Source organism: Oreochromis aureus, linkage group 17 (genome assembly GCF_013358895.1).
Source record: "Oreochromis aureus strain Israel breed Guangdong linkage group 17, ZZ_aureus, whole genome shotgun sequence".
Lineage (NCBI taxonomy): Eukaryota > Metazoa > Chordata > Actinopteri > Cichliformes > Cichlidae > Oreochromis > Oreochromis aureus.
In genome coordinates, this window is record NC_052958.1 from 8000105 (window position 1) to 8023062 (window position 22958).

Genomic DNA, 22958 nt, shown 5'->3' on the forward strand with positions numbered 1-22958 from the left:
ACCCCAGATCTCACAACAGGCCCTTCCCACAGCACACAACCCAACATCCCATTCATACCCATTCATGTATACATCTCAATAGCTTCCACTGGGGGAGTAGCAGGCAACCATATGGGGAATCAGGGCATAGAGGCACAATCTCACATTTTTTGAAGTCTATTGTGTATGTGCAGTAGAAGATGGGGAATATACTCCTTTTTTCCAGATGAGAGAATTAAGACAAGGATTCCACTGTGTCATGTCGAGCAGGGTTTGTTGTGGCTTGGTGGGAGACGACAGTTCGGATCAACAAGGCAAGCTCATTTATTTCAGTTTTCTAGAGTGACAGTGCTTATTCTCGGCACAGCTGTTGCACAGGTTAGTTTATATAAGCAGTCACTCTACAATTTTGGATGTTTATCCATCATGCATCAGCTCATGCAAACAGGATCAAACAACCAAAGCTGTCTCACACATCCCTATCCCATCCTGCTTAACATGCATTCATCAGGACAAGGAAGAATCTGTGCTTTTATACTGTCCACTACCCTCTCATTCAGACTGGGTCGTTGTGAAATTATGTCATGGCTGCTGCTCACCTTTAGCTTTGGTTTGTCTTTAATTATTGTCAGGGAGGAACACACAGCCCAGCTCATCAACTGGATAAATATTTGACCGCTATTCCATAAATTGGCATAGGGGGTTTTGTTTTAACGACGCATTCTGTCCGAGCCAGACATCATGCACCGAGCGATGCACAGTGAATTGGCTCTCTGCAGGTGACCGCAGCTTTTCTCGGCATGAGGTAAATTAAAACTCACATTTCTGTTCAGAAAATGAGAGATTTCATACACTTCCCGAATTTGTCTTATTTAATTATAACCTATGTCAAAGCATAATTTAGGAAGCTTAGGCATGGCATCGAATTAATCAAGAAATAGGTATGTTTGTGGACTGTGAAGGAGGGTTCAGGGGAGTGTCTGTGTGTGTGTGTGTCTGTGTGTGTGACAGCCAGTGAGTTCTGAATGTTGGAGAATATTTGTGCTTTGTTTGTGTATTCTTTTGAATGCGTGTGTTTGCGGGCGGCTGCGCGTGCCTCTGGGTAAAATCTGATCTGCTTCAACCCAGGGGGGTTTTACTAACAGGACTCAGGGGCATGTGCTGGCATCATGTTGGAAACCTCAAAGCAGGACACACAGGCTATGAGGCGTCACGCCTTTACAAATAAGGATCCCACTGTGATTTTAGCCAGTGTCGCTTTAGCTTGGCTTATGGTTTATGCTAATAGCTTCTGTAAAGGATCATAGAAATCCAAACAGTCTGACATTTTTTTGATTATCATTCCACATTGGGCAACAAAGGCAGCAAAGGACAAAGAAGACACAAAACTTTCAGGAGTAGAAATCTAACATTTGTGGGTAATTGATTCATTCATTTAAGTAAATTTGGGTGAGAACTACAAAAAACAAATAAGTATGAAACATAATGAGTTTCGTTAATGCTGCAGTCACATAGAAAACAGTGGATGGAAACCACAACATGACAGAAGGACTCTGGCCAAAATAACATCTCTGACGGACAGAGTCTCCCACCCCATGCATGTAAATGTTGCTGAACTGCAGAGCTCCTTCAGTGACAGACTGCTGCATCCTAGATGCATGAAGGAGCGTTTCCGCAGGTCCTTCCTCCCTGCAGCTGTCAGACTGTACAATCAGAACTGCTCCCAACAATCATAGATGTTTACATCTGCGCTGTAACTGCAATAAGTTAATCAACCGATTCGCACTACAACCTGGTTTGCCTCTTATCTGTAGTTATTTGTATTTAATTTAATAACTGTACAGTACTCTGTTTATAGTAACCATTGTCCTTAATGTAAATATGTAAGAAAAATCGTGTATGTGTCTGTTCTGTGTACTGTTTGTTTGTATATGTGTCTTTCTGGCTGCTGTTACAACCAAATTTCCCCTTGTGGGACAATTAAAGGATTATTCTATTCTATTCTATTCTAAGTTGTTTGTGTTAATATGGTGTGATGATATGGTGATAATAGAGTTAGCTCTGATAAAACAGCACAAATATCACATATTGTTGCAAAAAAATTCACATTAACTACTTACATTCAAAGTCCAGCCAGAATCTTATAGATCTCAAAATAAAATTCCATCACAAATAGTTGCATAGTTGCTTCAGGACAGCATTTTAACTGCAAATTGACACAGGTGCTCAGCAACCTTACTTTTTATATAGGAATGTATACAGAATACAACCAGTTGGCAAACAGCTAAGTTCAGTTCCCCATTGCATTCATCGGTACTGACTGAATCCATATGATTGAAACATGTTGGCAGTTTCTAAGCATTTATAAATTAAATCGCAGTTATTTGAAAAAGAGAAAACGTCAGACCGCCAGTGTCTGGGTAGAGATCGTCTCCCACAAGGCAAACTCTGTAACTGCCTTGCCACTGAAAGTGGTTACCCGGAAATTGAGGGTGTTGTACACTCAACCTCTGGGGAACCAGTTGGACACCAGAACCACTTGTAATCAGTCTCCAACAGCAAATGCTATGCAATCCCTGGAACACGACCCATTTTTCCTGCTTGCACTGTCCCACTGTCACTCTCATGTGACTGAGCTATAAAGCTTTGAGCTGCACTTTCTCATTGAGTTGAAATATTGTGTGCACTTTTTGCAAAATCTGAGTGATCTCTGGTCATATAAGTAACCATCTCTGTGAAGCTCAGTGGCATATACATAATGTAAAGTAGATGTTAGAACTGTCAGTGTAAAAGTATTAAAATGAAAATGTGACTAACAAGATGGGCTTATTGTGCTGGAAAACATGGGAGGGTAGAGTGTGTGAGTTTATGTTCCTCATATCAAGTGGTCTGCATTAAAACCTAAATAATAAACCAGTTTCCACCTTTCTCCAGTTTCCACATATCATAAAAATATCAGCATGTGACAAGGCAATGAGCCTGAATGATGGGTCAAACACAGCTGCTGTCTCAGTGACTTTGGATGATTGTCAATAAATTTCAATTAATTACAGATGGGCGTCAGCTTTGATCTCATATTCTTCAACAGGCAAAGGCATTTTGAATCCTCTCGAAAGCTGCAATGCAGGCACATGTGGATTCTGCATTGCCTGGCCCAAGCCATTGTGATAACCCGCCGAGTGGGCTCCTTGGTTCTTAATGTCAATTTTAATCGTCAATCACCTGTTATTCTCTGCCTTTATCCAAGCATTACATATTTATGAACTCTGGTCCTTTTGTGTGAACATTTGCAACTGATTATATGCGGTTTCACACTCCAAACTTGGATTCCAGATGTGCATCTATATAAGCAGAAAGCCAGTCTCTATTCCACTCCTAGAGTTTTAAGTAATTTAAAAAAATAGGTAGTTTATTAGCATCAAAACCCTAATCAGTTGCTGCAACAGGGTTCATTCTAATCATGAAGAAAAGTTTCTTTAATGAGTCCATCAATTTATGTCCATTCGTGTTCATTTCCCATCCAGACAGATTAATTCAGTGCCAAATACAAAGTCTTTCTTTTTTGACAGTTGGACCAATAAAAGGTTGAATGTTTTGATCAGACAGCCTCAAACAATCTTTTGCTTGGAGAAAAAAAAAAGAAAAAAAGGACTTACCATAACACTATTAATCATGTGAGGGCGTCAAGGTTCAGCTGGTGTCACGGTCAGCTTCAAAAAGCTTTCCTTATTAAGTTCTACTCATTCTGCATGGACTTCTGTGTAAAATCTTTGAAGATTTGTTCAGGTACAGGTGCCTGTTCTTGCTGTTCAAAGTGACAGCTCAACTCTTTCGCCTGGCCATTAAAGTCAATGCAGAGAGCAATGTGGGCCAATTTTTGCATTTCTATTACAACTGCAGGGTGCTAAGAAATAAGCTCATTAGGGCTAATTACAGATATTCTGTCCTAAAGCTATCTCTCATTGTCAGCTCAGTTTCTGAAAGAGTTGTACAAAAGTTTCCTCGAAAAACAAATGAGATTAGCAAGCTCATGATAAGAGTGGAGACTTACAGTTAATATTACAGATCACCTAACTATATACTTGGAATGCTAAAGCTTTGCAGTCCCATTATGAATATTTTTAAAGCTGCATTTAGGATTCAGGGAAAAGGAAATCCTTTACATATATTAAAGTTTAAACCAAACAATCACAACAAAAAGGTTGTTTATTAGTGATATATATGGATATATATATGGAGGAAGGTGCTAGTTAGCTTAGAAACCTCTAGGATTTAATTAAGTTTAGGGAGAGGTTCCAGAAATCTGCGGAGCCTTTTTATTTTTTTCTTATGTTAAAACACCTTACTACTAATAACATGCCTACTGTACTGGGGTGATCTTTTTTATTACTTACTGTGTATTGGGCTCATGGGAGAATTCACAGGTAAGGATAATCCAGTTTATTATAGGACTGTTTTTTGCTAGCCAAAATTAGCACATCGTGGTGAATTTTGGATATGGCTAGCTAACCAAGCTAGCTAGCATGATGATTGGTCAACTTTTTTACGATGGGCGGCAAATGACATCTGTCGAAATACCAAACTCTAATTCGCCAGTCAGCTGTTGCAAGCATGACATTAACTATGGCCATTTTTCTTTCATACAGAGCTAGCCAGACTCTGTTTGTACATGTCAGAATTCTTGGAAATCAGATCAATGCTCAGCAAATATTTGTGCTGAAGTCAAAGGGTCTAAAATAAATATCAATGTTTATGAAACCAAAAATATAAAATAATTTTAAAAAAACTATACACACCATCACATAACAGTGTATTAAAGAGTTCCATCCATTTTCCTCCACTTAATCCAGGTTTGTGAGGACAAGGAGTACATCCTGAACAGATCACCAGTCTGTCTCAGAGCTAACACACAACTATTCACACCTATGGCCATTTTATGATCACCAATTATTGGTGGATTTGAACCAGGACCCTCCAGCTGTAAAGTAATAATGCTGACCATTGTACCACCATGCTAACTTGAAGGTTTTTAATCGCTGGTTTTTGTACAGATTACAGAAATGAGATACAACAACATGTCAGATATGCGTTTAAAATGCTGACGAATGTATTTTATTACCCTTTGCACATAATTAAGCTCACTATTTGATCTTTGTTTTTTATTTTACGCTAACTGGTAGATGACTCCCAACTAAAACACACCGAATGTGTATTTCTTTTTCCTTTTTTTAAGAAAATTTATTTATTATAAATAAATTATATATGTAATTATATTAAAGACACATAGAGGGTGTGCAGTGTGGAAAAAATACATGGTAGCCTGGAGTTGCAGTATTTGTTTGGGGCTGGGCTCCTTCCTTACCCGGCAAAGGAGGATTAGACTTGTCGGCAGCGTGTGCACCGACTGAGCCGGCGCTTCTCTTCGCCACTACACACTCTAGCAATCAGGCAAGCTGCCAAACAAACAGATGAAGTCAACAGAGAGATGCTTCCTTGTGTCTTCTGAGATGTGACTGCAACAGATGCAATGCTGACACCAGCGCTTGACACACTGTGACAACCCACTGTGTCTACACAGCCAGCTCCACTTTGACTTATTTTGAAAAAAAAAAAAAAGGAGGCAGGGAGGGAGTGGGGAATGACACTGTGCACATGATCACACACAAGATAATGTTTGTCAGCAGCAACAGCGGTGTCACTATGTAAGAGAGACAAAGACTGACAACAGGGGTTGATTTCACGGTGCACTTACGTTGCATGTACAGTCCTCGAAAGATTACCATACGTCGGGGAGAGACCCTTGAAGTATAGGCTTTAATCTGTTCGTGTTTTATCCAGAAGCTGAACTGTGACCATTACACACTCCCGAGGTCAAATTCACATTATTTAAATGAAATTTTAACTTTTTTCCCCCCCTTTCAACTGTAAATCTACATTTGGCACCCAGACAGGCAGGCTGAAAGCACTGCATGCTGGTTAATGGAGTTCTTGGCTTTGAGCAGCTCTAGAGGATGGAGTGAGGGAGTATCTGTATCCAGGTAATTACAGTCTAAGGGGGCACAGAGGTCCTCTGTGATTACACATCAGGCCTGTAATGGATTCAACACTTATAGACATAGAGAGAGGGAGGGAGCGAGAGAGAGACACACATTCCTTACCTTCCTATCGTGAAGGCAAGAGACGGGCGGGTGAGAGCTGGCAAGGTGGGGCGGGGTAGGTAGGTATATCTGCAAGATGGATTACGTGGGGTTTGCCGAGTTCAACATTGACACAGATTCATCGTAAATCATTATGCTGGGGACCCTGAGTGATTTCTGCATTAGGAGCAGAAAATGGAGTTCATCCAGTCAATGAGGGAGGGCATATTTCACATCAATCACCTCCACACTCTCATGTTACCAAGGCTTAAATCTCACTTATATTGTTACCAATAGGGTTCAATGGCTATGATGGCAATCAGCAAGAATCTGCACTAACAATACCCTGCTGACTACAGAGAGGACACAGCACAGGACTCTGCTCCCATTTATGTGAAAAAAATTATATTTGAATTGAAATGGAGAAAGATAAAAGATAAAGTTGGAGCTAAAAAGGTTGTTGTGATTATTATACTGTCGCATATTTACAGTTTTCAACTTTTGACACACGTTGTCCATCTTCGTGGTTGATTTACCACAGCTATTTTGTCTGTTTTCTTCAGGTTTGCACAGGGGAGTTTAATACTGAGGCTGACAGAGATCCAACCCACAATCACGTACAGGTACCTGGATAAAATAAAATATTGAATGGCAAGAATAACTGGAAAGCTTGACGACAGTGAGTTGAAGGACAATCTGGCAGCTGAACGAGCAACGGGAGGAATGACACACAAAACATAGACAGGAAATACAAAAACAAATTGGGAAACATGAAGGTAAGTAAGAAAGGCTGTGTACCAGTACCTGTACAGAAAAAAACACCATCCCATTACATCATAATTGAAAAGGCAATATGACAGAAAATACCACAGTGCCTTGCCAGGTTTGGTCACATTTTGAATTATAAGCTACAGATGCTCCAAGAGGGTCAAATTTCAAGTAAAATGTCAGTGGTGGAGTAGTTAGTACTGTTGCCTTAGAGCAAGATGGTTCAAATCCACTAGCAAGCTGGGGCTTTTCTGTGTGGAATTTTCATGTTCTCCCTGTCTGCATAGATCCTTTCTGGGTACTCTTGCTCCCTGCCACAATGGGGTTACATTAATTGGGGGTTATAAATTGGTCATAGGTGTAGGTGACCTATATACTTTCTAGTTTTTCAACAGTCCTGGCTCTTCTTTTACCCAAATTTCTTTTCATGTGGTGCAAATGCTTTGAGTGGGTGAAAGGTCTTATCTTGCTGAAATATGCAAGGCCTGACCTTGAAAAAGATGTGATCTGGACGGGAGCTGTGAGGTAGTGTAGACCAAGTGGCAAGGAAGGTGATAAGTAGACAGCAACAGCATCAGTTTCTTTTAAGTGTACTTTATTTCTGGCATCTCCATGATACCATTTTAAAACCTGGTAGGCAAAATCTCACTTGCTGTATACAGGACTTTACACACACCTGAACCTCATTAGTCTCTACCATTGAAAAATGGGTTAGACCAAACAATACGAGTCTAAATAAAAAACAGGAATAAGATAATGCATCCAATTGACAAACTCATTTACACAGCTAAATAGTTTGAATTATTAAGCATTATGGCCAACTGTACAAAAAATGAGAGATAAATTATCAATATGGTTAAGGGACAAGTGGTAAATGAGTTCAAGCGTAACCACTTTGTCACAGTTTTAACCAACTAATCATTCATCTTTTTGTTCATGTCCATTTTTTCATTAAAAAAAAACCCTGTGTAATCTGTTAGCAGTTAAACTAATTAGCTGCAGAGTGTTCCTTTGTTTTTAGTGCCATTTACTTTTCCAACTTTTTGAGCCAACATTTTTGAGATATGTTACTGCCATCAAACTCAAAATGACCCTATTCATTTCTTTAAATGATCAATTTTCTCAGTTTAAACATATGATATGAATAAGATACAGATTTGTGAGATTTGGAAATCACTGGATTCTGTTTTTATTTCCAGTGGGGTTGTTGGGAGTTTTGATTTACTCCAAATTCATTTACAAAAAAAGGAAAATAAAACACAAACCAACAATAAGTGTCTCAATAACTGGGTCATCATGTCACAGCTTCAGCTTGCCTTGGCAATGACTCCACAAGTCTCTGGAAGTCTGCTGCAGGAATGGAACACAATTCCTTCAAAATACATTCCCTCATCTGCTTTTCAGATGATGGTTTCAGAGAGCACTATCTGCACCGCTTGAGTGCAAAGACCTGAGAATTTGCCACCACTGTCATAGTGTTTAAACCATTCAGTGACATCTCACGCCCTTTGGATGGGAGTACTGTCATCCTGGAAGACGAGACACTAATGAAAGCAAACTTGTGAGAACCAAAATGTTTGGACTTTTACTTAAAATTTCTCATGACTCTATTACATATGCAAAAATATGTTCATTTTTTAAATTAAATGTTATATATTTTTTATGATGCCAACATATATATTTGAAAAAAAATATATTTTACATGATTACTCACTTTTTCCTAACTTTATTTTTGGGGACACATGTTCAGGGAGGGCCTTGTTCTCCTCTCCGCCGCCAAGAGTAGCAAAGGCAGAGAAGAGTGGCTTCTCTGGCTGTGGTGGTGCAGGAATGCGGATATGATGAAAATGTTTTAGACGCAGCTATCCTCAGTAAACTACCGCCACTGAGCGTCGAGGGCGTCGCGAGGATTATTATTCATTTTTTTGCACGTCAACAACATCTGGACAGAGCAGAGACCCGGTTACACTGCCAGCTAAACTTACGGAAAAGTTTTTGGACTCGAAGCTGCTCCTTCACCCAGTTTCCTTTCTCTTCCTAACGTCTCGGGAAACGAGTTGGAGGAAGCGAGGATGGGAGTAAATCACTTCTGAAGCACCGGAGTTGTCATGTTTGAAAGGTAAGTTGTGCTTCTTGTCGGCTTTTGCCGTAAATAACGCTTAGAACAGTTAAAGCGTTTATATATATATACCTATAGAAAATAGTGTGTATGTGAATAAATGAGCGCCATGTGAAGTTTTGCAGTAAATTTATGTTAAAAAAAAAAAAAACGACAAAAGGGAAATTTCCAGACTTGCTGGAGCGCGACGTCACTTTTCTCGCCGCGTGAATAAGCAGGCGACTTTCTCAAGTTGTGTAATGACCTGCGCGTTTTTTTTTTTTTTAAACATTTTTTATTTGTGTCTTCAAGCCTGTGCTGATGATGAGGCGTTGGTTTTCACAGCATTGAAGGCTGAGGACAGGGAGAAACTACTTCTGCTGTTTTGTTTCCCCAAAAAAGACGACTGTCTCATGTCCAAGGAGACTGTCCTTCATCCGGATGGGCTGGCAGAGCCAGCGAAGGGCCCAGGGCAGGAGACAAGTCCCCTGCTGTCAGCCACACACGGTAAGGAAACACAGGATGGGCCTAAAGTGAAAACCGATTGATTTAGAAAAATACAATTTCAGTTACATAAGTCAGGTGTTTGTATACTTGAGAGGGTTTGGGAGGATGACAGAGGTGCTTTTGTAAGATGTAATTAGCTTTTTGTCAGAATATGTTGGCTCTGTACTGGTTCAGATCCACCAATCACATTTAAAATGAACCTTTTACCCACATTCAAGCCAAGCTTACCCACTTAAAACATCCAATCCCAAAAAAAAGAAGAAAAAAACCCTGCTATATAACACCAGGCTCTGGTGTACATGTTTATGGAGTGTTTTTTTTTCTCAGTCCTAGCTGCCAGCATACCCGTAATGAAAGTGAGCTCTAAATATAGTGTCATACTCAGTCAGGAACTCGCGCTAAAAAGCAAATCCCGAAGACAAGCCAGTGGATGCATGCTACAGATGATTGGCATATCAGGATTTTTCAGTCTGCTCTGGACAATCACAGACTTGCTTTCTACATTAAATTCGTGTGACTTTTGGTGTGCATCAGTATCTCTGCTCCAGCTTTAAGCCTCGATAGTGTTTGTGGGGTTTTTTTTTTTCCCCCAATAAAGTCTGAAGAAACGCCCTAGTGACTATTAACAGCAACCACAGCCAATTATAGTTTTTAATTAACTTTCTAGTTGCCCCTAAGATTATCACATGTAAAATAAGCTTACCCCCCCACACCCCCTTTTCATTTTTCTTCAAACAAGCAATGAACCGTTAACCATCCTATTTATACCAAGCATCATTATGCCACTGTCAGAAAATAGCAAAGTAGGACAAAGTAAGCAATCACTGGGGCTGTTGGGTTGTGAATGGATTTTTTTTTTTTTTTTTTTTTTTTTTTTGCTGGACCTTCAAAGGCACTTGGAGTTAGGACTAGATTTCCCCCCTCGGGGGACTGCGGATGTACAGAGAATAGAGCAATTTATTTCTAACTGTGATCACTAAATACTGCGATGCATCACACAGAACTGCTGCTAACGTCTGCGCTACCATACATCAGCCCCCCCGAGCTGAGATATGTGCCATATCTGTCTGGGCAGAGTTTCTGGCCCGCACTCATCTGTTACGCTGCCCCATCCATCACTTGCTTACAAACACAGGGTGTTGTAAGTATGGGAGCAAAGCTTCTGTAAATGTGATTCTTTTTTTTTTAGGTTTGTTGAATCAATCTTCACCGAGCTGAAGGCTCGAGCTACACGATGCACTGAAAAACTTTCGGTTTTAAGGGGAAAAAATCCCCCAAAACTGTGGCCTATGAGTAGGCATCTGGCTCCAAACCAGTGAATAAAGTCATTGTGGAAGGTTTATTTACCGAACAAAGCAGCAGTGTGCAGCGAGCGAAGCCTGAGCGAGCCTTGTAGTCAAGAGGCCAGAAGAAACGGGTTAGGCAGATGAGTGAAGCTGTCTCTCGTGCATTTGCGCATCTATCAGGCTGTAAGATTTTTTTTCTCTTCTTCTTCTTCTTCTTCTTCTTCTTTTTTTTTGCCAACATACTTTTTCCAATTTAGATGAATGCAGCCTTTTATGGCAGTAAAAAATGCTTGGCAGGTAGAGCACGCCCGGGAGCAAAAGGAGAGAAAATGAGATCCAGAGCTCTGGCAAGGCCTTTACCTGAACCGCCCCTCAATGTTGTGCAGTTTGCCAGTGGCCTGTTTTTTCTGGCAAAAACATGCTGAGCGGCCTCCGCACCTCTGGATCATTCAGCTGTCCCTGATATTCTGTCCTCCGTGGCCAACTCTACACTTAAAGTTTACATCTGTTTTTTTTATTTTGTTTTATTTTATTTTGAAGGAATGAACAGCTGAGTCCTTAATAGCATGAAATTAAATTAAGCGACCCCGTCTTGTCGGTCACCATGCGGCACAATATTTAGTTTGCGCAACTCTCCATGCGGCGGGTTTTTCTTCATCAGCTCTGTTTGACGTTAAATTCTTGTGACCCTAGATGCTCGTGACAATGAATCATCAGGGAGAACATCATCTCCCAGGAAACCAGCCGCTGAAGGACCGAGTCACGTGACGGAGGAGAAGCCTAATTATTGCGAGCCTGTAAGAAGTAAGTTTTAACGACCTGGGAAAAGCTGTGGGCGGGCAGCGGGGCATCTTGCTGTTATTTTTAATGATAAACAACAATGCACCGTTTAATTGTAGAGAGTGAAAATGACAAACACGTTCTGCCTGCAACAGTCACAACGGTTGTGTTTACCAGTGTTTTATTTAACATTAAAGCGGCTGTAATCTCGTCCTTTTTTCCCATCATCACAACCGCTATAGGGATCGTTGTTGTTATGGCAGTTGCACAGTGTATGAGGCAGGGGTCAGTTGGCCAACTAAAATATTAGCTTCAGTGTTTCCAATTAAAGTAATGTCAAGATAGCACCAAGCTCTCTTGGCAAGTGTGGTAACATGCAGGCGCTCTTATTCTGCCATAATGACCAAGACTTGGCTCATTTCGTCATTTTTTACTTCTCCTTCCAAACCCTCAGCTCTGTGTTTTGGAAGTGGGGAAATCCTGTTTGTGGTTCTGGCACTAGCTGTCTTTACACTCTGATTGAATGTTAGCCGCAGTGTTTTTTAGTCTGCACCAATCATTCACCTATTGAAGAAGACTTGTGCCAGCAGCTAGAGGCACTTTTCTGTTGAAGAAATGTTCACCAGGATTACATGAGTATATTGTTCCTCCCTGCGATCCATCATACCATTAGCAGGTGTTTTAGATTTTCAAAAGATGTCTTTTTTTCTGGATGGTTCTAATCTGTTTTTTTTTTTTCTTTTCCTTTGGGGAAACTTTGTGTGCCTGTATTGTAACTCGGAGTTAATCACGTTGTTTTATGCAAATGCAGTGCACGGTGAGGTTTTACAAAACAATTATTTGACATTGAACTTCTTGAGTTATTAGCAGGTCTAATTAAACCAAGATGCACTTTAGTTCAGCAATTTGAATTGATATTGAAATATGGATTGCAGGTCACAAAATGAAACAGGCTAAAAGCTTTGTGTGCCTTCGTGTGTGTGTGTGTGTGTGTGTTTCATTGTTCCTAAGAAGAGTGAGATGTGTCAACATAGGCTAATAGCACCTGATTGCTTCCATCCATGTAAGTGCCTAGCAATAATAAGGATTGTTTTTTTTTTTCATTTGACACAGTTCTTGACAACAGTTCCTTTGTTTCTTGGTTGTTAACTTTTCCAGGGTGCCTTTTCCTGCCTTTTTTGGTATTAAGCTTAATGACTTGCCAGTGGCTTGTTTACTGAAGTAGCATGGAAAAGAGATAATAATAAAAAAGAAAATTCTGTCAAGAGGTCTCTCTAGCTTGGCAGGTGTGCGGAGTATTGCACTTCTAGAGGGAGGCATGCTCTGCTTTCATCTCAGCAGATAAGCCCCTGTGACAACAGTTTTGCGTTGTAATTGATGTCGCTCCCCTTAACATCCACACAGATTCTTTCTTTCTGCTACACACACACATAAACACACGTTGGCTGGTAAAGAAGTTTTCCTGTTTTTCATTTGAAAGATCAAAGTCTGATTATAGTATTTATAATACAATAAAAACACTTAGTTTGTCTAGTTTGAATAGTTTGTCTTTAACTCTGTCCTGCAATAGAATACTTTGAGAATATTCCAGAGATTTCCCACTGAAACAGGAAATTCTAAACACCTAGATGTTGCTAAAAATATTGAAAAGTGACAATTATAAGTAGGGATGTTAGTTCCTTTAGAGAACTGGTCCCAAGTACTTCAATTCCTTGGAATTGTTAGTGTGCTTGTCCATTGAGCCCACTTATTGGTTCCATTTGCACTTGCACTACAATCAGCTGATTTCAGTTTGTGTGCCAGAGGAGAAAAATAATGGCACAGTCTACAGCCTGGATATGTACATTACTTTTATTTTTTTATTGCACAACAGGACGAGAGCGTAATGGTAAAATGCAAACTGCATGCAGAGCAGAAACAACTTCAGGTCTTTGCAAGAACCTGCACAGACGGTATGCTAACACTAAGCCAGCAAAGGAAATCATACTTTCTCTCTGATAAACAGGATAATTCCATTTTCATGTTTTATGAGAGTTTATTTACTGTCTGACACTCTCTGACAAAGTTGGATGCACTTCAAAGAAGTGGCTCACAGTGGCTAACACTAATAAAAGCAGCAGCTTGGCATCAGAAAAGTTCAGGATATCCTCAACAGCTCGCCTCAGTATCACTGTTACTAGTCAGACATGAGCGTCATTGACTGATAGCCCTCTAATAGATTAGTTAGACAAAGTTTTACATCTTCCTCATAGCATTTGGGGTAACTCAAGTAAAAGTGTAAAATATCTCAAAATATTAAACTGACTTTTTTTTCTTGATTCAGGTATTATTATCATTATTATTATTATTATTATTGTAGCGATTAACTCATTCATTTGGCAAGTGAAAGGTCACTGGTTAGATCTCAGCTGGAGACAGAAATCCCCTTTGGGGTTGCATCAGGAAAAACTGGCAAGGGAGCAGCCAAAGTAGGTTTAATAGAAAAAACATTCCGGCTTTTATAAGGTATAGAGGCTTAAAACAATAACGAAAAAAACCCCAAACCCTAAAGTATATTAACACAAAAAATAGTAATTTTGGCTATACCCTTATTCATAAGGGGCTGCCAGAGCGGGTAGCTGTGCATACTTGATTTGGCAGATTCTAGTGCTGGATGCATCTTCCAAGGAATATCTGTCTTCTTATGGGTCCAAACTGGGGATCTTTCACTGTTTATCCGACCGTGTGAACCATTCCACTATGGTGTCAGAAAGTACAATAATATATATATATATATATATATATATATATATATTTTTTTTTTAAGTACAATAAAACCATAAAATCAAACATGATATAAAGGCATCAGTGTAGGGGATAAAGTCACTTCCCAATTAATTTGTCTGATGTCTAAAAGCTTCTACAGATTGTTGAGTTTTCTCATTTCAGTAGTAACATTGAGCCTTTCAAAGAGTGGAGCCTACTGCATTATGAAGTTGAGCTATAGCTAAAAAGACATGTAAGATATCCAGGTTTGTAAATAAAGAAAATGAACTATAATCTCGGAGAAAGTTTTTAAGTAGCTTTGTCTGTTTGTGGTTATCTAATAGTTGGAAAAATGATTTAGGGCTGCTTAACTTAACCTATTTATGTCATAGACTGGCAGTCTCGCTGTGGTTGTGTTTTGAGGGAACCAATCTGCTCGCTGGCAGGGGTAATTGAGAGCTCTCTTCACCACAGAAACAGGAAATCAATAAGAAATCATCTGCCCGCCTACATCTCAGTCCTGACTGTGTCCCAGGGCTGTCCGATTTTAAAGCTGTGTACAATTTGTGGATGGTGACTTATCACAACAAGAGGAAGCCCATTATATTGTTGTAATAACAGCAAAGATCCTATTGCAGTTATGATAACATTGTTTTGACAAGTGGTCTATTTAATCAGTGGGCCCCCTTAAAATGAGAAAGTAAACACAGTGGTGTTTCTGTATTTTTTAAATGTTCTCAGCAGAGCACATTTAAAGGAAAGTGTAGTGAACGCTGTTATGCCACGCGTTGTGCGAGGCGTAATAATTTACGATTGCAAACAAGATAAATTCCAATCACCGTTGAGATTGGAAACCATTGCGGCTTAGACAACAAAAGTACAATTCTGCCCCTCTTGTTAGACCTTTGTCAGCACACAGTTCCTCTGTGGCTCTGAAACCCGGGGGAGGAGGGAGAGTCATGTGTGGGAGACAGACATTCCTCAAGAGACCATTCTGGTTTTTCAAGCACCTGATATCTCTTGCAAACAGGGCCATGCCTCTCCAGCCCATGTCTGGAAATAAATTGCTACCACCCAGCACTAGTTTTAGGAGTTTAATCATCACATTATTCATAAGATTGTCAAATACTTCTTAATGCTTCTGCAGTTGATAAAGATGACCTTACCAGCTTGTGAAGAACAGGTCTGTTTTTTTTTTTTTTTTTTTTTAATCTCATGGAAATTCTGTAGTGAGAAAAGAAGGTCAAATAACATGACTCTTTTTTTCTTCTTTTTTTAAAGAAAGACATTAGTCTGGCCTTTGTGTGAATCTCTGATTTCACTCTTTAGTTGCACACTTCCAAGGTTATAACCTGTGTATCGAGTTGACCTTTTGGAAGTGGAGGTCACAAAGACCTCTAATAAAAGCAGCAACGGGAATTGTTTAACGTGGTAGTGTCATATACTTTCATTTGTCTTTGCAGAAAAGATTCGACTATTCAGAGTTATATATGAACTTATAAAGTTTTCGATACAAGATTTAAAGGAAAAAGGGGTGGCGAGGGCTTCCTCATCCTAATTTTCATCCTCAAGGCGGGCGTGTTTTTGCCTGCCAATTGTTGAATCAACATTCTAAGATCGCATCACTTTGTTTCATTTGTCTTCCAAAGTACTTTAAGACTTTTTTAACCTTGTGTCAATTCTCTTTTTCAAGAATGTTTTTTTTAGCTATAGGAATTGCATGGTAATTGTTGTTATGCAAGATTCATATCTTTATTGTAATCCTCGCAGCCCCGTCTGCAGAAATAATGTGTCTAAAGCATAGACCTATTATAAACTGAACCGTAATTTTCAAGTGATTACTTACCAGTGGGTCATGGAATCAAAAACTGTATAAATAGGGTGAAATGCTAGTGTAGGGGTTGATTAAAATGGTCATTGTAATTCTACCTCTGTTGTAATTATTTTCTCATTGTCTTGGTGCAGATAGATTTCATATGGGAAATTTCAAGTGTGTTAATTAGCATATTTTACCCAAAGTGCCCGAGACTATTCGATGTTATTTTTTTTTTTTTTTTTTTTTTGAAGATATTCAAAATACTTGAGCCAGATGATTAGATATGCATACCTCCATTTGTGGACCGCAGTATTTTAAGTGCATGTTAGCTGCAAGACAACATGTATGGATTTTGATTGAGGAGACTGTGTAGATTTTTTTTTTAAATTCAGAGAAATCTTTTGAAGTCATTTTAACACTTTTAGTGTACTCATAAGAAATATAACTAGTGTTTGAGTTGTTACTTTTGAGGACACATTTCAGAAGCTGAAAGTTAGTGTTACTAGCACAGGTTTTGGAGTAAGGGTCACAGGTTTGTTTTTCCACGTCTATAACATGTCATGGGGTTAAGAAGCAACACTGTTGTATAGAAACCCACAAAAGGCCCTAAAAAAAAAACATACGTGTCAACCAAATCTATTACATTTTAAACAGTTGTCGCAACTACTTTGTAGAAAACAAACAAACTGTGTTTTATCTATATATATTTTAATGCAAAGAACTGATTTGTAACACTTGCACACTCGCACGATTGATAGGAAAACTTTGGGTTTAGTATGTTGCCCAAGGATACCATTGACTTTCTGATTGGTAGACGGCCAACTCTGTCTCTTGAGCCAATCTTTGCACTCTTACGCAATAACCTGAAAGTACTTTTATGCTATAACACAATACAGTACAAAGATTTTTAGGTCACTTGAGCAGATCAGTGGTTCACAAAGTGGGCTTTGGGGATCTGCAGGGTTCTGGAAGAAAATTTGCAAGAAAATATAAACTTATCCTGCAGTATTAACAATATTGCATAATATCTACACACCTATACCTATACCTATTTAATAAGCATAATGTGAACATTACTCCCACCCTCATTGGTTTTGGGTTAATACTGATATGACTGTAAACTCTTTGAGAACCCTTGAGAGATGTCTAAACAGTGGCAAATATTTAAAGATCGCCACAATAATGTCTAAAAATCTATAAATATGCTCAAAGCTTAGACTGACATTAACCTCCATCTTCTGAACAGATGCTTTACAAACACAAAGAAATGTGCGCACCTTTTCCTGTGTGACTACCTCAAATTCACTAACTAAACCTGCTCTTTAACCAGCTCTATAAAGGCTATTCTATTCTATTCTATTCTATTCTCTTATTCATCGAAACTTTGAGAAAGTTTTAGTATAAAGGATCTCAAACGTAACTACTGAAATTTTTTTTTCCATTGTGCTACAGTTGCATAGGAGCTCTGTTCTTTAGTCGTGTTGTAACACAAAAGAAATAAACCTGGCTTTCTGTGTTTTGTCTACCTTATTGTTTTTTTTACCCGTTTAGCACAGATATGATAAGGTAGCTGGACTGTTTGGACCATGTTTACCAGCTCCTTAACCAGTGCCACACATGACAGCATGAGTGCATTTCAGAAGCTACTCACACACACAGGGGGAGAGAAAAAAAAAATCAAATAGCACGGGGGGATTACTTGGCCTCTAACAGGGTTTTGGCTCCAACATTAAGGTTAAAACCCTTTTCTATTACTGAAATCTCTGCTGATGTTGCCCTCGCTAGCCCTGAACCCCTCGAGCTTCCAACTCCTTGCCCCCTTCGTGTTTGCAGGTTCAGTGCCTTTCTACGAGGTCATTGTGTCAGGCCCCCTGATCAGTGGAGGGTGACCGGGGACCCGGCGGCTGGCTCCCGTCCAGAAGCACAGACAACCACAGCTGACACAACCCCCTTCACCCCACACTTCTCTTTCAGGCTAGAGCTAAAATCGATACAGGCGTCTCTGTGTTTTAAAAGCCACTCAGAGGCAGACGAGCACCTCTGTCCCAAAGGCTGATCTCTCAGCTTAAGGCCTTGATTGGCATCCAGACGATGGGAGGCGGTGACCCACAGCTGTCCCATTAGCAGAGGGTTAATGCTGAGATTGATACTGAGCAAATAAAGGAACTAGGTGTGGGGGCATTTTGATAGACTGCCTCTCCCCTTTCTGACCCAGAGTCAGACTTCAGCTGGATTTTGGCTTTTAGGGAGTGGCAGATCCTCATCTCTGACTTCAATAGTAGCTGTGTTCGTGGATCTTCCACAAAATTTATTTCGCTCGTGCAGTTGTTGCCTCTGTGTCTGCTTCATTTTTGCATGTGTGCATGCCTTCATGTGCCCGAGTGCGAGGGTGCGCATGCGCACGTCTGCGCGCCCGCCGTTGAATTTCAAACAAGCAAAGCTTCCTGTGGAACTTGTGCTGCAGTGAGGAGATTTTGAAAGGCGGTGGAATATTTGAGTCATCGATGTAACTGAAACTGAAAATAACCCCCATTCTCCTCCTTCCCTCCCTCTTCTTTCCCCCTTCTCCCGTTCCCTCCCCACTGTTGCTCCGTTTTTTTTTTTTTGTTTTTTCTTTTTGTTTTGAGTTGTCGGCGAGGAGAGGGTGGAGCACTTTTTTTTTTTTTCTTGGGGAGTATGAAGCCTGGCAGCTCCCTCAGGCCTGCTCTGAGTCACGTCATAATTGATCTTTCTAGAAATTGCGGTAGCTAGCCGTGTAAAGTCTAAATCCGTGCAAGATGTGCAGCTTTTTAAAGATACTGCAGTCGTGCATTTGGCTGTCTTTATAAACTCTTTCCCTCCTCGTGGATGGTAAGAAACAGATGAAGGAGAATGAAAGACATTTGGCAAAGCTTAATGCAGGAACAGCTTCGTACAAAAGTCATCTTAGAAATGAGGAGAAGTGGAGAACAGTGCAACGTTTAGTGTCTCTCACAGCAGTCTGGTTGCAAGGCTTTGAAGACTCCTCGCTCCGTGCTGTATTAGTAATACTCAAATTAGCACCGTGCCAAATTCCACACAACAGTGGAGACCTGGGACCTGTGTGGCTGGAGCTTTGGTGGCTGAATGCGTGTGTGACTTTCCCTTCAGCATGATTCATCGCAGAGAAAGTGGCATCTTATTGGGAGTTTTAGTGATGGCAGTCAACGTATTAATCTGGGAAAATGTTCCATTTTGAAATCAAAGAAGAATTGGTGACCCGGACCCCGCCCCACCCTTCCTCGATCACCACCTCCTTCCCTTTAGAAATGTGAACACTTGCACTGAGTAGATTGATGGATTCGTGTCATCGAATCAAGCTATTGTCTTTCAAGTTGTCTTCACTCCTGTAAAATGTAATTAAGCAGAACAAGGTCCAAGGGTTTTTTTTTTGTTTTTTTTTTAAATTCCACTTTTTCCTGGGTTGAGGCAGCAGCGGTGTGGGAAATGAGGGGTGGAAATATTAAACGATGTCTTCAAGTCTCACTTCAGTAGGTTGGTGGAGTCAAATTTTTGAATGACTGTCACAGAGAATTAAAAGAACGTGAAGCCGGGGGGGGGGGCGGCGGCGGACGGACAGTGTTTGACTGCTGAGCGTTATCGACTGACTGTCCTGGACTAGGGTAGGAAAACAGACAGAAATGTGATGTTTCCTGTTTAAATGAGATGCTATGCAGTATGATTAGCCTTGACAGGTCAAGACAGTTAATAGAGTTCTGTTGCAGACTACCCCGGCATGCTTGCAACCCCGCACACACACACACACACACACACACACACACACACACACACACACACACACACACACACACACACACGCGCACTCAGAGCATGTCACTTTGGCTGAGGGGGATCCAATATCAGAGCAGGTAATTTAGCTTTCTTCAACGGTCATCATCAGCAGCCGCTAAGCCGTCATCATCACCATTTTATCTTGGATAAATACAAAACACTTTGCGCATGTGTGTGAACTGACAGGGTTAGGATTGCTGTGTGATCGCTGCCGTGAGATCGCTGCAGTCTGTTGGAACAAGTGACATTTCTGTTAGCCCGTGTCAGGCTGCCATGCACTTTGTGTAAAGACAAGAGCGCTGACTTTGCATGGCAGCCACATCCTCACACCGCAGGACGCTAATATTCCAATCAAAAGCTCGTTCTCGGTTGCCGGTTGACTTATGTGACACTCCTGATAAATGCCTTTATATTGATACTTTTCACACTATGATGATCATCATCATGTTTTTCTTGTTTGTTTTTTTTCTTTTAATTGGACACCTGAACGATGATCCCCGAGCCACTTGTGCGCGTGTTCCCTCCCAGCTCGTCCTTCTAGACAATAAAGGAAGTCCTTGTCCGGGAGTTTAGAAGGTCAAACTGCAAACGAGGCTTTCAGACGCCCAAGGAAAATTTCAATCAGAGCCCTTTTGTAATAACATTCATTGTACTATTTTCCTCTCTCTGTGTGTGTCCCTCTCACTCTCTCTGCAGCATAATTCCCCTGGTTTTGCGTCTATAAATATGGACAGGGAAGATGTATAATTTCTAATGAGAAAATATATCCCTTTGGATTGAAAGGCAGGGGCTGTTCCACACGCTGCTGTTTGTTAGGAGGAGAGATGATACCTCGGGCTGTTTTGGCAGCGAGGGGGGGGGGAGTTGGAGGAGTCTGGCTAGGTCATTGCACATTTACAAATTAGCATTTCAATCATGCAGGTACATGACCAGTCGAGCAGAAAATATACATGTTTTTCTAATACGAGCCCCCAAAAATAAACAAAACACCGGCCGTGTTAGTGGAATTACTGTGCATCCTGCCTTTTTCTTTTTTCCTTTTTTTTCTAGTCTGAGGCCCGGGACTACAATTACAGATGCCTCACCCGCTTGCGTAGTCCCTTGAAGTGTTAACTCACCAACTTGTGCCATTGTGTAATAATGGCCATTAGGAGATGGATACACAATCGTTATTCATCTTGTGGTGTTTATTTGGTGGGAATGATGTGACATTTGAATAACTGTATGATCTCTATGATGGGCATTCTAATAAGCCTGGGCAAACACCTTTCGTCTCACTCTCCTCCCTGTTTCTCTGCGTCTCGGGGGCATTAATATTAAAAAGCACTGAGCTTTAGAAATACAGCACTGGTGTGATTGTTCAATCCGCTCCCTGCCTTACCTGTGACTCATGATGTAGTTATGTGCAAATGAGAATCTCCATACTGCCCTGTTTGACCTCTGTGTTATATTTTCATGTTCTCAACTATTTTAGAATTCTTGTGTATGGAGCTTTGTTACAGCTGACATGCATACATGCATATTCCTTCCTGGTAGCTAGGTGTGTGTGTGTGTGTGTGTGTGTGAGAGAGAGAGAGAGGGAGAGAGATCTCCAGTAGTCATGCTGTCTTCTGGGTGCAATTTCTAGTTGCGTCCTGTAGGACCTATTTTCTGTGACAAAAATGGAGGTGTTTATATACTCAGTTTTACATACAGATCGACCCCCTCCCACCACCACCCACCCACCCCTAGCCTTGCACAGCTCTGGTGCAGCTCCAGCTCTCTCCAGGCACTGTGCTGCTCGGTCCCTGTGTGGCACAGCCACTGAAGACTCGGTGACAAATGGCAATTATATTTGTGTGTTCTTCATGAATCCATCAAACACTGGCCTTTTAAAAATTCTCCCCAGATATTTGAGGCTGTCAGCTACTAGTAGCTGGGACCAAATTGGGATGCTGCTTAGACAGTCAAGAACCACTCACCCCCTAGTTTCCCCTGTGATGTGTGTGACAGCGTGTGTAGGGGAATACCATGTTTTATTCAACTACAAATGTACACTCTCAACAGTTGTTGATGTGCTAGAAATAGGGCAGTTACAAGTCCAATTTGAAGCGTGTGTCCGCGTGTGTGTGTGTGTGTGTGTGTGTGTGTGTGTGTGTGTGTGTGCTTGTATTTAAACTGTGTTTGGAGGGAAGAACTGGACATACAGCCTATTAAAGTGTGCATTTGGATCTCTTAGGACACCTTAGGACGCTTTGCTACGATGTTGTAACAAATGCACAACTTGTATGTTCTTTTCAAACTTCATGGGATTTGTTTCCTGCTGTGTTAGCGAAGCGGTGTATTAGCGGTGAGCCTGTGTTGCTCTGTCAGGATTTATCAGCAGACTCGGCTCACATTTGTATCCTTGGATGTGGAATCAAAGCGTGGGTTCAGAAACATCACAACAGCATCGCATTACCTTGAAATGCTAAAAGCCGAATATTGTGCGAAAGAATTTGAATGCACACTGGATGGTTTGTACTTGAATAGAGTTCACAGGGGTTGACTTGATGAACGATGGCTCTTTCCTCAGTCTGTTTTGTTGTATTGTGTGTTTACAGTGCACGGCAAGCTGAATAGTGTGTAAGTAGTAGGTGATACGCTTTAGAGTTTACTTTCGTTGTAATGCACGTGTGCTAAAAGTTTCTGATTCCACAGTAGCACGAATTCAAACTTAGTGTATTTCTGCGTTTCCTCATTATCTCTTCATTTGTCTCATGTGACTGTACAAGTCTGTCACTGCCATCTCTGACAGTACCACCATTATTATGATCAATGATTATGAATATTGCTCCATCGCGTCCATTAATCTCGGCCACCGCGTTCATCAGGATAAAAATAACGACTGCAACTGCAAAGACTATCTAGGAACCTGCCACTGAAGTGCACAACCCCTTCAGACTAAATGTTATAACTCTCCACAGTGTGTCAGAAACCCAAATCACCTCTTATATACTTTTTTTTTTACATGGTGGTTTCTTAATAGCTATTTATATTTTGCCAAATTGAAA

At 40.6% G+C, this 22958-nt stretch overlaps 1 protein-coding gene across 1 annotated transcript in view; it reads left to right on the top strand.

The window, feature by feature from the left end:
- Nucleotides 1–4387: 4387 nt before the first annotated feature.
- The window catches only part of mdfic (MyoD family inhibitor domain containing), a 29906-nt gene continuing 11335 nt past the window's right edge, over nucleotides 4388–22958 (top strand). The window contains exons 1-3 of the mRNA XM_039601330.1: nucleotides 4388–4403; nucleotides 9295–9489; nucleotides 11469–11579. Coding sequence (XP_039457264.1) covers nucleotides 4388–4403; nucleotides 9295–9489; nucleotides 11469–11579 — 322 coding nt within the window. The remainder of the gene's footprint in view (nucleotides 4404–9294; nucleotides 9490–11468; nucleotides 11580–22958) is intronic.